Below are 15062 nucleotides of genomic sequence, written 5' to 3' on the forward strand. Positions count from 1 at the left end.
TGTCTTTTATTATCTTTGACCTCTTTCGTCATAAAGACAAATGGGGTGTGGTGCTTTCCGGCTCTTGGTAGCACCTCTTCTTGTCCTCTAATACTTTAAGAGGATTATATACATAATTCTACAACTTAATGCATTTTTGTTGCAGAGTCTCTCCACAAGCTGTTTTTTTTAATGCCTTTTTTGTTTGTTTGTTTGTCTGAAATGCTTTTTCCCACCCACGCCACGTGGATAATGCTTTCGGGTCTCAGCTCAAATGTTTCCTCCTCAGAGAAACCTTCCCTCACCCCGTGAGCTAAACACTCAGAGCCCACATGCACACATCTTACTCTTGTGCGCTCACCGGCCAGGGTTCTGTGTGCAGGGAGCTTGCTTTGAAATGGCCTTTACACAGCAAGTATACTGTTTTTGTTGAAATATATTCGTTTGGGTTGGTTTGGTGAGGGCAGGGTCGGGACTTGGGTGAGGCAAGCGCTCACTGTCAGGCGTGCAAACACAAATTTTGCACCCTGGGTACCTCGCTTGCTCAGTCTGATCTGAACCCTAGGTGGGGGGTGACACTGTGGGAACAGCTAAAGTCCCCCAAGCTATTCCACACCTCACAGGTAACCCCTCTGCCTCCATCCTCACCCTCCAATCTGCTCTATATGCAGCAGAAAGAATTGTTTTCTCCGAAGCCTTCAATGTTTACTACTTGTTTCGTAAGTCGAAGCCGATTAAGAGTATCAAGGCTCCCCGCCGACATCTGCTTCTGTCTCTTTTAATTTTGCTCAACATCTTGCTGCAGGAAAGCCAATCTCATTGTCATCCTTGTACACGTCTTGCCCTTTTCTGCCATCACAGCCTTTCACCCTTGCACATCTCCCCCTTTGTCCCCTTCTGGGCGTCTTCATTGGAACATGTCAGCTCCTCCTTTATCAAAACTCTAGGCCAGCCTCACCTCTGGACCCTCCACGTGGAAGGCTTGTCAGTCCAAACGCCATAATTATTCTCATCATCCTCCATCCTTCTTGTTTTTCTGAATTCTTAGAATTTATTTTTGACTCGGTTTTATAAATTCTCAGTAGGACATTGAGATGGGTGCTGTGATGTGTCACCCAGATCCCCCTTCATGAATAAAAGACTTACTGTCCCAGCTGCTGCGTGTGCACCGGAAGATGGCTTTCAGCTGTCAGCCCTCTTCGGGCACTGCCTCAGCTGCACAGAAGCCGACTCACCCAGGGTCACGTACCCTTCCAAGGCCACCTGCATCCAGTGACTGATTGACAGGAGGACATAAAAACCTGACTCCATCCTCCCAACTTGGGACAGCCCTAAATGGCCATGTCAGATCTAGAATTCTCCATTAGGTCAGCTGAGGCTGCTCTTGGGCCTGCATCGTAGTTCGGTTTCTCCCTCTGCCCACCGCTGCTTCCTTCCCCTCCCTTCTCAAGGGCACGCTATCATAAACATCCTGCACATCCTGCATGCCAAACTCTCAGAATCTGCTTCCCAGGAAACTCGACCCACGACAGGCATGTTCAGATTTATTCATTTGAAATTGTGTTTATTTGCACATAATTATCTATAATAGTTCCTTCTCTCATTAAAAAATTCTTGAGGAAAGAAACTATCAGATGACATGATACCTGCAGACATTTTAGCAGCTTTATCATCCTCAAATAGCCATAAATTCTGGAGCTTTGTTTACTGAGATTTGGGGAAAGTAATTAATTTAGTAAGGCTTGCTAATTTAGTAACTAATGTTGTGACCATTCATACTGGTAAACATAAATGCAGAGGCTTGGCTATTACCCCATGTACCTCCTGCCCTGAAAATTTAGCTTTCCCTTTGGAAAGCAGGTTTTATACTCCCTAAGTATAATTATTCTTAGAGAAGGAATCAATAAGCGCTTAGAGAACCAACAGAGAGGTTTGGAAATTAGAAAATCACCCAACCTTGCATGCGCTGAGCCATGACTGAGAATACAAAGAGGAATTCTTTACTCACAGCTCAGCTTTCAATACTAAATCACTCATTGGCTTTTACATAAATCTTAAAACCAGACGAAGAAGGTGATTAACAGACCCAGTTCAGTCTAAATATTCACTTAGAACAATGTTAAAATCATTACCATCAATAGTTTATGAAACAATTTTACAATCAAGGACAAAATTATGTTTTCTTGAATATGTAAGTTATTCTTGGTTGAAGAATGAGGAAACAGATTAACTATGGTCTTGGAAACTTTTCAGTGCTTCTTAAGTTTACACTGTCTCCTAGCTTTATCGTTAAAGAAAATGGGTCTACTTATAAACTGATGGAACATCTTCTACACTTCAGACTTTCCAGAAGACTTTTTTAAACTGTTACTCCCACCAAAATTTAACCAGGTTTTAGTACTCTTTATCATTTAAATGAGTTTCTGCATAAGAACAATACTGAAATTACTCTGTAATATTGGGATTTTTTCCTTTGATGTTAATAAAACATCTCTGACATGCAATAAAATGTTTAAATCATGTATTTCTCCAACAGAATAAAACCTTTCCAAAAACACCTTATAGCAGGGAACAACTATTGTTCATGTATGTTTTATCTGTAAAACCCAAATGCAGTAAGAGTTTGCATTAATATAAAGCCCTTCTTCAAGCTAGATTTGTAGTGAGAGTGTGCTAACTCTTCCCATAAAATGAAGAACTACCTTATTCACACATCAGATCCGACCCTTTATTCCAGTTCATGCTGAATGAAAGAGGATTATCTGTTGTAAGGGTTAGCTCTCTGCATCCCCAAAGTTTACTATAATAGGGTGGCTTCCAATATATGCTGCTGCCTATGCCTGGCATTCCTTCTATGGCAAGTGTATTAGGTAGAATAGTGTCCTCCAAAAATTCCTTCCCCACCAGAACCTCAGAATGTGACCTTTTTTAGAAGTAGGGTTTTTGCAGATGTAATTAGTTAAAAGGAGGTCATACTGGATTAGGGTTGGCCTAAATTTAATATGACTGCTATCCTCATAAGAAGAGGAACATTTGGACAAGAAACACGGACATAAAGGGGAGAAGATGGAGGCAGAGATTGGAGTGATGCCACCACAAGCCAAGGAATGCCTGGGGCGACCAGAAGTAGGAAGAGACAAAGGATGGATCCTCCGCTAGAGGCTTTGGAGGGGGTGTGGCCTTGCCAGCACCTTGACTTTGGACTTCTAGTCTCCAGAGCTGTGGGATAATACATTTCTGTTGTTTTAAGCCACCCAGTTTGTAGGAATTTGTTATGGCAGTCCTGGGAAACTAAGGCAGCAGGTGCATTGACTCAAACTGGTTCAGCAAGAACATAGGGAAAAGCGTTTTGTTTTGTCTTATTTGTTTTATTTGGTTTTGGCAGCAATGCTAGTGCTCTACCCAGATGCCCTCAGAGGACCCCGTTTTACATCTTTTGCCCCCTCTCCCCATTTCAGTGTGCTTTTAACACCTAACAGTTACAGCTCTTCTTCAGAAGATGGCCCTCTGGTCACCGACTGCTTTTCCTGCCAAACGTGCCAGGGGATTCACCACCCTACCTCCCACGCTGCCCTTGGCCAATGACTGGTTCCAAGGATGAAAGCCCATCTTCCTTGCCTTGGGTTGGGACAACTCTGGGGTATAACCTACACTCCAGAGCTCACTTGTTGGATCAGGCTGAAGCCTCCTTCTGTGGGACAGTGCCTGACATGACACTTGGGTGACCAAATAACCCTAGCTTGCCTGGGACCCTCTCAGTTTTAGCACTGATAGTCCCATGTCCCCAGAAAGCCCTGGGTCCCTCTTAAACTCAAGAAGCAGAAGCAAGGAGGAATTTTTAGGCCTCACATATTCACCTCTGAATGTCTTAGCTTATCAGAGTGAACCACAGCAGTGACTACTGAGATAACAGCAAACACATGCTCGGTCAGAAACATTGGTGGACAATTTTGTGAATCATCATCCCTTAATGAGAAGATCAGTTCTATCTTTTACTTCATTTCTGAAATGGCTTCTCTTTAGGGGAGATTTCCCTTCAAAAGACTCCTGATAGGAAATTGTAACTAATGAGAAACATAATGGTGAAAAGAATTCAGTAGAGAGGGGGTATGTAAAAGGTTCGGTGGAGATCCTTCAGGACTGATTTGTGTATGAGTCTCTTGTAGAATTAGTTTTTATCCTCTAAAAGGCCTACTTATTTTGTATGAGGCTGGGAGTATCTTTTTTTAAATTTTATTGAAGTATAGTTGATTTACAATGTTGTGTTAATTTCAGCTGTACAGCAAAGTGACTCAGTTATACATATATATTGATACATTCTTTTTCATATTCTTTTCCCTTATAGTTTATCACAGGATATTGAATATAGTTCCCTGTGCTATACAGTAGGACCTTGTTGTTTATCCATCCTATATATAATAGTTTGCATCTGTTAATCCCAAACTCGAGGCTGGGAGTATCTTAACATAGGGCTTCTCCTAGGGGGATCTGCACTTTTTTATTTTGGTGTATTTATTTATGGACTTAATATGTAGGTAGAACATTTACATGTTAAGAAATTCAAACCACATAAAAGGATATACCGTGGAAATAAAGTCTCCCTCCTACCTCTATCCTTGAATCTCCCAGTTTCACTTCTCACAGACAACAATTATTACCAGTTTCTCGTGTATCAAAAGGGTTACTTTGGACCTATAAAAGAAGTCACGTTTCCCATACATCCTGTGAGAGATTAATAGCAGGGTAGGAAGTAAGTGGGGGTAGCTTCACAGCCAGGACTCAGATTTAAAAGGCTGAAGGGCCCCTGGATTTGAGTTTTGAAACACTAAGCTGGTGTACATGCCATTGCTGTGTCCTTCACATTAGAGTGAATTTTTTTTTTTTTAACCAAATCGTAGTACTCAAAAAATGACAGCATCTTCCCCAATTCTTTTGGGATTTCTACGCTGTCTGGATTTCATTACTTTCTTCAGCCTTTGTGGTAGCAATATACAAGAATGCCAGTCATCATAATGGCTGGTTTCAGGGTACTCAAAGGGATAATTCAGACATGCTTTTAACACAGACTTACAGGGTGAAAGGCATCAGACAAGACTATCTCTTTTTGTAGAGATGGGAAATTGGAAACTCAAGAGGCCAGGTAGCTATAATAGTAGGGCTAGTAACATAACCTAAATTTTGTGGCCTCACCTGTCCTCTCCTTGAATGGAAGAGAGGTTTGTTTTTCACTAGGTAATTGCATCTGGGAATGATTTCAAAGAGGGTTAGTTTCAAGGCAGAAAGTTTCCCTACCTTTGGAGTAGCCACCTGAAGGTGCATCCCGAATTTCGCTGCACTCATCATGATGGAGTGCAGGATGTTATTCCCATCCCCGATCCAGCTGAGGGTAAGGCCTTTCAGAGAGCCGTAGTGTTCCTGAAAGGCAAGGGATGGAGGAGATTGCATCTGGGAGGAAATCCACTTATGTGAAGCAATCATTAGGGTTAAAATATATATATATATATATATATATTTTAAAGGAAACAGTCTACATCTCAATTTTAAATGGTTTCTTGGAAAGAATAAGCTACTAATTTTTTTTTACATTATACAGAGCAATTCAATGACATGAAGGTACAATCACAAAAAAAATAGCCATATGTCCTAGTATCTTTTTTTTTTTTTTTTTTTTTTTGCAGTATGTGGGCCTCTCACTGTTGTGGCCTCTCGCGTTGCGGAGCACAGGCTCCGGACGCGCAGGCTCAGCGGCCATGTCTCACGGGCCCAGCCGCTCCGTGGCATGTGGGATCCTCCTGGACTGGGGCACGAACCCATGCCCCCTGCATCGGCAGGCGGACTCTCAACCACTGCGCCACCAGGGAAACCCTGTCCTAATATCTTAAGCCAAGACATCATATGAACTCATATGGAGACTCATTTTCATATATTTCAAATCTGAATCTTTGTTGTATTTATTCTTTCATTCAACAAATTGAGAACCATCAATGTCCAGACACTGTCCTTGGCCCTGGAGATATAACAATGAACAAAGGAGACAAAAATCACTGCCCTTATGAATCTTACACTTGTTGGTATAAGAAAGGGGAAATACAATGCACCTAGAACAGTGTAGCATGGTAGTTGAGTAAGTTCCCGTTTATATAAAGTTTAAAAACCATTAATACATTTGGTTGTTTATAGATATTGACACGTACAGTTAAAGTATAAAAACATGCTTGGAAATTATAAATACAAACACCAGGATAAATATTTCTTTGCGGGGTTGGAGGAAATGGACTTCAACTCTTATCTGTAACATTTTATTTAAAAACAACAAAAAATTCTAAAGTAAGATTTGGCAAAACTGTATAATGGGCACATGGATATTTGTTTTACTTTCCTTGAAGTGTCTGTAGGTTTCGTATATTTTATACATTTATATATTTATAAAGATAAGATTTTAAAAACAGAAAGGCTAACTAATTTGAAGATCACAGAACTACTGGTAGCTAAGCTTGGATGTAAGTCCAGGTTCATCTGATTTAGATTCCATGCCCTTAATAAGCTGCTATTTATTCATTCAGCTCCTACTTTGAGAATTTCCTTTATGAAGGCATTGCACCAGGTCCTGCAGGGGACAATATGATGAATAGAACATTTCACTATCCCTGATGAATGTATAATCTAGTAATGATAAAGCCCCAAGGGGAAGCATTAAATTATCTGGTGTATATGTAAAGCCACAACTACAAACAGCCACTTGGTATCTAACATCGTTGTGTCATCCTCTCTGCATTAATCTTACCTTCATCACCAAAGGGTTTCATTTTGAGTTTAACCTCAAAATGAATGTACATGTGTGTAGCTTATTCAAATGAGGAGGAAGATAGACCTACCTATCCAGTTTGCCCTGTCTCCCCATAATAGTCCATAGACGCAGAAACCATGGTTGTTAGGATTCCCAGTGGCAAGACTGTGTAGATTGGCTGCTGCAAACCCAATGGGATGAATCTTTCAAAGTTATTCAAGTTTTTAATTTGAAGGGACATGGCTAAATTTGAGCCTCAATTCTATAAATTCTGCATGCTCTTAACTCCAGTCTTAAGCAATTTATTAAAATGATAGAAAATGGCCTCCTTCTCAGAAAGTCATTTAGTAATTGACCATTTTGAATGTTAAAAGCACACTCCACCAGTCTTCGCTGCCAAGTCACAGAGCCTGATATATATGGATTACATAACGATTTTTCTATTTTCTGTGCTCCAGCATTACCTGTTCATCCACTGTGTTAAATATGGCACCAAAAAAAGCAAAGGTTTGAGAACAGAAGTATCTATAATCTGTTTTTAGCAATGCCCTGTCTTCCTTGGATATCTATTTGTACACATATGCTATAATTCTTTGCCAAGGTATTATTTGAAAACAAAACACCAGTACCACAATTTAAATGCTTCCGTTTAGAGCTAGTTAGGAATTATTGATTTTGCTCTTGTGTGAGGCAAAGAAGTAAGCCAACCTGGAGAGTGAGGTAATCAGCCAGGATCTGGATAGGATGGTACAAATCTGACAGCCCATTGATGATTGGGATGGATGCTTCTTTAGCCAGGATGTCCAGATCTGATTGTTTATACACTCGCGCCAACACTGCATCTGTCATGCTAGACAACACACTGTGACAAACCAAGAAAAAATCATCTGAGTTGATTATGCTTAATAATTCCTTCTAAATATAGGGTCTTAGACAGTAATAAGAAATGCTAATACATTAGAATTTTTACTGTTACAACTACCTATCAACATGATGGATTTAAAAGCTAATAATAAACATGTAATCATTCCAGAAGCCAGATGTTGTTCCACTGATGTCTTAGCCAATGACCGCTGATTTTACTATTTTTTATGGAAATAAGAAACCAATTGTGAGCCTAGCAGTTGTGATAATGAATTATAATTGATATGTGGCAGTTGGTAAAGTTAAAAGAGACAAGACCAAAAACAAGATATACAGAGAAAAATTAATGAACTGGATTGCGGCATTTTGTGAGGGGGACATCACCCCACAAATATACACTTTCACTATAAAATTGAAGGTAGCAGTGTGGCAGCCAAAGAGGTGCACACAAAGGTTGTTTTGCAAGCGAGAACCTTCTGGGAGGAGTGCTATTAGCTGACAGCCCCCAGCTGCTGCACCTTTGGAGTCTGCTGCAGCCTTCCTACTGAGGCCACACCCTCCCCAGGCTGTTCCCACCAAGGACGGAGCACAGGAGGGCCCCAGAGCTGGGCCATTCTGCCTGACACAGAACATCTCTGATGGGCAGCAAAGATGGATATAACTATTCTCATTTTATAGCTGAAGGACCTGAGACACAAAGAAGTTTAGTAACTTGCTCCAGATCACACAGCTAAGTAAGTTGGAGGAGCTCATATTCAAACCAAAGTCAGTTTAACTCAAAAGACCATGTTCTTACCATTACAACACATTGCCTCAAATTTGCAGATGATAAAAACCTGGAATGAGAAACTGGGATCCAGATTTTAAGCTCTCTCTATATATCAGAGTGATGGTGGTCCCTCAGCTAAAGCTTCAGCCTTACAAAAATAACAGGGATGGCCTTTTGTTTAAAATCTTGGTTTCTTCTTATTTAAAGGGAAACCCCACAGAAGAGGCTTCTAACCATTTTAGTTTTAAGGAACTCTTTTTAATGGCAAAAAAAAAATTGGAAAGCCTCCCATAATAGTAGTTATATTAAATATATAGAGTCATTATTATAAGGTATCCAGTTAGCCTTTGTAATTTTGGTTCTGTAACGTACTAGCTGTGTGACCTTGGACATATTATTTAATTTCTCTATGACTTAGTTTCTTCATCTGTAAAACCATAATAATATCTATCCCATTGCGTTATTGTGAGGACTCATGAGATAACCTATATAAGATGCATAGTATGATGCCTTGTTCATAGTAAAAGATCAAAAAGTAATAGATGATATTACCATGTCAAAAGAAAATGTATAAAAACTAGAGCTAGTATTTAGTAAGGATTTCATAGATTTGTATTTTAGTCATCATATATTTGGAAAATTAGTCCTTCTTATATGTCTGAGACATATTATTTACTCAGTCTGTAGAAAACTGTTGCTGCTTATAAAATTCAATGACCACTAAAAAAATTCCTTGCTCCCAGGGATTAGAGAATCAAAGAATGAAAACCATATTCCTGTAACAATATTTTCTAGACTCAGGGTTTTTTTCAAATTTTCACAGATTTCTCATACCCATAGTTCCCAGATTTTCAGATTTCATGGATCAGCAAAATTTCTAAAAACATATGGAGATCAGCATATGATTCCCAACTTTTTGTTTAGAAGATTAAGGGCATGAGAAACAAGAAAATAAACACATATAATATGTTAATATCTTCATTTAGTAAGAGAGGACATTTTAACAACAAAAAAGGTGTGAATGACCTAATCTCAGAAATGATCCTTGAATTAATTTAGCTTTTTGAAATTCACTATATTGTCTTTATTTTTCTTATTTTACAACTTCTGATGAAAACTTCCCATGGCAGGGCATCAGTGGAGGGGTCAAGATTTGGAAACCAGTGCTCTGAACTGTCTAAGCACATCGTACATTGTAGTTTGAAAGAGGTGAATAAAAGAGCCACTTTAGAGTTTCTCTTGTAAAACAGGTGACGTTTGATGGTTGACTGAGACCGGGGTTTTCAATTTTTGCTGCATATGAAAGTCACCTGGAGAATTTTTAAAACTCTTGAGGCCCAGGCCATAATCTCTATCAATTTCATCAGGAAAATAGAATCTCTAGGGGTGCAACCTAGAGATCAACATTTTAAAAAACTTTCCAGGAAATTCCAGTGGTGCAGCCAAGGTTGAGAACCAAAGCTAGGACCTCACTCCTCAAATCAACAGCATCAGCATCACCTGGGAGCTTATTAGAACTGCAGAATCACAGGCCCCACCCAGATTTACTGAATCAGAATCTGTATTTTTTTTTTTTTTTTTCTTTTTGCGGTATGCGGGCCTCTCACTGTTGTGGCCTCTCCCGTTGCGGAGCACAGGCTCCGGATGCGCAGGCCCAGCGGCCATGGCTCACGGGCCCAGCCGCTCCGCGGCATATGGGATCCTCCCAGACCGGGGCACGAACCCGTATCCCCTGCATCGGCAGGCGGACTCTCAACCACTGCGCCACCAGGGAGGCCCCAGAATCTGTATTTTGACAAGGTTTCCAGGTGATTTATTTGCATATTAAGGTTTGAGACTCCTAATAAAGTGAAAATTGACGCCACCATATTTTTGAAAGTATCATCCATTCTTTTCTTCAAAACCTAACCAGCCCCCTCCACTCCCCCGCAAAAATCAAGAGATCAAGAGATGGCAGCCCACAAAAACAAAGGACTTTGCCCACAGTCTCATTGGCAACGAGTGCTTTCTAGTTCAATTGAAAGAAAAAGGCATCTCAAATCCTGAAAAGTGAATAATTTCCTCCCTTCCATTAAGGCCCACATCTTTACAGTAACCAGCTAGCCTGACCTATCTGATGTCCTAAGGCAATGGGTCCCAAACTTGGGTGTATATCAGAACTAAGTGAATAACTAATAAACAACAGAGGTCCAAGCTCCTGAAATAGGGTAGACTGGGTCTTTGTACTTATACCAAGTTTCCCAAATAAATCAGATAACCTTCCAAAATTTGAGAACCACTGTCCTTAGACATAGGCTATTATGTTAAAAGAATTTTAGATCTTCTCCCCTTTTTTCAAAATCACGATACAGATTCCCTTCACCGTACAGATATACTGATGTTTCATACTACAGAATGCAGGCTTTTAACTCCACCTTGAGAAAGTTATTTAGATGACGGTAGATATCCCAATAAGATCTATAATTATAATCAATTTCCTATTTCAGAAGAATTGGTTAATTTTATGATACCTAAAATCCTATGAGAGAGAGAGAGGTAGAGGGGTGTTTGACCCCAAAGGATTTCTTTAAATATGCATCACTTCCTACAGTGTGTAGAGACAGAATAAAAAAAAATCTGGATTAACCATTACAGTTGACTTTCTGGAATCTCCCAGTCAGAAAAACAGATCTGACTTCAGTTGTAGCCTCTCAAATAATTTTAAGGAGCTAGGACCATGGCCTGCCAACCTCTTATGGTTTTTATGAACTTTACGATGTGTTGTTAAGTTTTGCTATGTGTGTCACAGATAAACGTTATCTTAACCTCATAGATGAGAAAACCAAGGTTAGGAAAGAATAAATTAGAGCAAGGTTAGGAAAGAATAAAAGGATGAGGCTGAAAGAGGGAGACACTAGGAGAGCAACTGGAGAAGTCAATGCCCGATACACTTGAGTTTTTCAAGAATATTGAAAAAGGGCAGTTGTCGTCATTCCCTCCCTTGAACAATCCCAAGAGCTCTGGAACAAAGCAGCCAAAAGGCAAGCATGCATTTACTTGCCCTGTTTATAATGTGGAGTTGGTAACCCTGGAACCTCTATGGTAAAATCTCATGGAACAGTGACTGGTCTGCTTTACTGAGGTTGCCCAACACCTCCTAGAACAGAGGTTCTTGACCTTGGCTGCACATTAGTATCACCTATGAAGCTGTAAAAACCCTGTTGCCATATTCTGCCCTTTGGAAATTTAAATTAGAAGCTATGGTGGGGGAGTCACATCAATACTTTTTTATAATTGCTTTACATACTTTATAAGATTTAATTATCACAATAATTTTAAAGGTTAGGTATACATACTTTTTTTTTACATATACATGTATCTATTCTTTTTCAAATTCTTTTCCCATTTAGGTTGTTACATAATATTGAGCAGAGTTCCCTGTGGTATACCCAGTAGGTCCTTGTTGGTTATCCATTTTAAATATAGCAGTGTGTACATGTCAATCCCAGACTCCCTAACTATCCCTCCCCAGCACCCTTCCCCGCTGGTAACCGTAACTTCATTCTCTAAGTCCGTGAGTCTGTTTCTGTTTTGTAAATAAGTTCATTTGTAACATTTTTTTAAGATTCTGCATATAATTGATAGCATACGATATTTCTCTTTCTCTGTCTGACTTACTTCACTCAGTATGATAATCTCTAGGTCCATCCATGTTGCTGCAAATGGCATTAGTTCATTCTTTTTAATGGCTTAGTAATATTCCATTGTATATATGTAACACATCTTCTTTATCCATTCATCTATTGATGGACACTTAGGTTGCTTACATGTCCTAGCTATTGCAAACAGTGCTGCAATGAACATTGGGGTGCATATATCCTTTCAGACCATGTTTTTCTCTGGATATATGCCCAGAAGTAGGATTGCAGGATCATATATGGTGGTTCTATTTTTAGGTTTTAAAGGAACCTCTATACTGTTCTCCATAGTGGCTGTATCAATTTACATTCCCACCAACAGTGTCGGAGGGTTCCCTTCTCTCCACATCCTCTCCAGCATTTATTGTTTGTGGATTTTTTGATGATAACCATTCTGACTGGTGCAAGGTGATATCTCTTTGTAGTTTTGATTTGCGTTTCTCTAATAATTAGTGATCACATCAATATTTTTAAAGCTCCCCAGGTTAACCCAATCTGAAGACAAGGCTGAGAACTATTATCCTAGAAAATAGAGTGAGGAGGTGGGAGGAGAGTGGGATACTCTGCTGCTGGGTGGAACAATAGATCAGTGTAGAGGAGGAAGGTCTTAGTAGTTGCTGAAATTTCATACTATAGGAAAAGTGAGGGATAACGACACGATATGTTGTACTGGAAAGAACAAGATTTCATACACTTATAAAAGAAGCACAGTTGACCCGTGAACAATGTGGATTTGAACTGCACAGGTCCACCTAAACGTGGATATATTTCAATAGTAAATACTACTAGTACTACATGATCCATGGTTGGTTGAATCCATGGATGCTGAGGAACTGCAGATACGGAGGGTGGACTGTAAGTTATATGTGGATTAACCCCTGTGTTGTTCAAGGGTCAACTGTATTTTCCTTTCAGCTCAGTCACTACCAAGAGCAGTCCTGTGGCAGCAGCAGTAGCTATAATCTTCTCTCCCCTCAACACTTGTAAGCATCCCTAGTGCCCAAATTTTGGTCTTAATATTGTTCTATACCTAAAAAAGGAACCAGAAACTATTAGAGGATAGTTAATTCCATGTCCTTGGGCAGGATAAAATCAGTATAGGTCTGTAACACCCTGTTGTTGCTAGGAAGCAAAAATGATTTTAAAAATAGTAGGGCAGTGCTAAAAGGAAAAAGAACTAGCTTAACCATTTGTCAAGTTGTGATCATTTATAGTAAAAATCATTAAGTAAAACGTGCTTATAAAAGGCCATGATGCTCATAAGAAAAGAGTTAATATAAAGAAAATGTACAAAAATATAATTGTAATATCAAAGAAAGATGAATATTATCATGTACATTTAAATTTATTTACTTAAGTAGGAAAGTGCTTATATATAACTGTATAGATACAGATAGATATTTCATGGGATTTTGTTAAGTGTATTTCTGTTCATAAAGTATAGATAATGTGCCATTTTTAATGTGTGTAAGCCACAAATAATTAACACAACTTAGATACCAAATAGTCCTAGAAATAGTAGAAACTATAACATGAATGGACAGGCCCCATCAGCATTTGTGGTCTTATGTAAAGTGAAGTAGAAGAGGAATCCTGCAGCTGGCTAGCACCCGTTGCCACACACAATTTCCAATTAGAAAGATGATACAGCCATTTATTCTAAAACAATAAGTTAACTGTCCTGAAGAAGAAATCTAAATTTTCCGACTCACGTTCCTGTCGCTCTGGTAGTGAAACCTCTTGGTGACCCAACTAATTATAAAACAATGCCAATCAGAAAGGCATATATTTCAAAATATGGAAACCAGGCCAGGTTAATATATCATAAAAATATTACAATGGGTCATGTACTGCCAGAGATTGAAAACAAATAAAAATTGAAGGATACCCCATCTTTTAACTTCTTTAATAAATCAAAATCCATATGAAAAACAGAAACAAGGATCCTATGGTAGACAGAATAATGTCCCTCCCCCAAGGATGTTCATGTCCTAATATCCAAAACCTGTGTATATGTTACCTTACGTGGCAAAGGAAATTTTGCAGATGTGATTAAATTAAGGATCTTGAGATGGGGAGGGTATCCTGAGCTGGGTGCAATCTAAGAGAGAGGATCCTTATAAGAGAGCCGCAGGAGGGGGGATTCCCTGGTCCTCTAGTGGTTAGGGCTCTGTGCTTCCACTGAAGGGGGCACGGGTTCAATCCTTGGTCAGGGAACTAAGATCTCACAAGCCGTGCGGTGCGGCCAAAAAAAAAAAAAAATGAGCGAGCGAGGCAGGTCAGAAGTGAGAGAAGATGCTGACTAAGTTGCTGGCTTTGAAGATGGAGGAAGGGAACCATGTGCCAAAGGATGTAGGCAGCCTCTGGAGGCTGGAAAGGCCAAGGAGTTGGATTCTTCCCTGGAGCCTCCAGAAGGGGCACAGCTCTATGGGCTCATTTTAGACCTCTGACTTGCAGAAGTGTAAGATAATAAATTTATGTTGTTTTTAAGTCACAAAATTTATGGTAATTTGTTAAAGCAGCAATAGGAAACCAATATCAGATCCCGTGATTAAAAGTGAAAACTAGGTTATAAAAATATATTCAAGCTAGTGGATGGCAGCTTGAATTTAATTCATCTTGAACTTAGCAAGCAGTTCACAAACCCAACCAAAATTAAGTGGTCAGCAATCCACTAAACCTACATTCCTAGCCTCTTGAGATGATTTTTCTTCTTTCCAGTCTGGTAAAATTACACACACACATTTAAATTCCAGGACCATGTAAGGATAAGAATAAAAGTAGGGGTAAGAATGTAAACAAAATTAAATCTATGATATTAATAGCATTGTGCTCAGTTGTATTGTTAAAATATTAATCAGCTCTCTAATCAGTGTGGTGTTTTATGTATATATTTTCCTTTTTAAAATATTTAGAGCATTCAAGAAAATCTGAAATGCTAGGCTTGTGATTAAGTGTTTTAAAGCATCTGATTAAATTGCAATCA

General features: G+C 39.3%; 1 protein-coding gene and 1 long non-coding RNA gene across 2 annotated transcripts in view; one reads left to right on the plus strand and one right to left on the minus strand.

The window, feature by feature from the left end:
* LOC132481593 (uncharacterized) overlaps positions 1 to 15062 on the plus strand; it is a 170105-nt gene that overhangs the window by 134363 nt on the left and 20680 nt on the right. The gene's annotated exons all lie outside the window — the stretch shown is intronic.
* OTC (ornithine transcarbamylase) overlaps positions 1 to 15062 on the minus strand; it is a 59274-nt gene that overhangs the window by 10042 nt on the left and 34170 nt on the right. Inside the window, exons 5-6 of the mRNA XM_060086457.1 lie at positions 7475 to 7628; positions 5272 to 5394 (exon numbers count right to left, since the gene is read on the minus strand). Coding sequence (XP_059942440.1) covers positions 5272 to 5394; positions 7475 to 7628 — 277 coding nt within the window. The remainder of the gene's footprint in view (positions 1 to 5271; positions 5395 to 7474; positions 7629 to 15062) is intronic.

Source organism: Mesoplodon densirostris, chromosome X (assembly GCF_025265405.1).
Source record: "Mesoplodon densirostris isolate mMesDen1 chromosome X, mMesDen1 primary haplotype, whole genome shotgun sequence".
Lineage (NCBI taxonomy): Eukaryota > Metazoa > Chordata > Mammalia > Artiodactyla > Ziphiidae > Mesoplodon > Mesoplodon densirostris.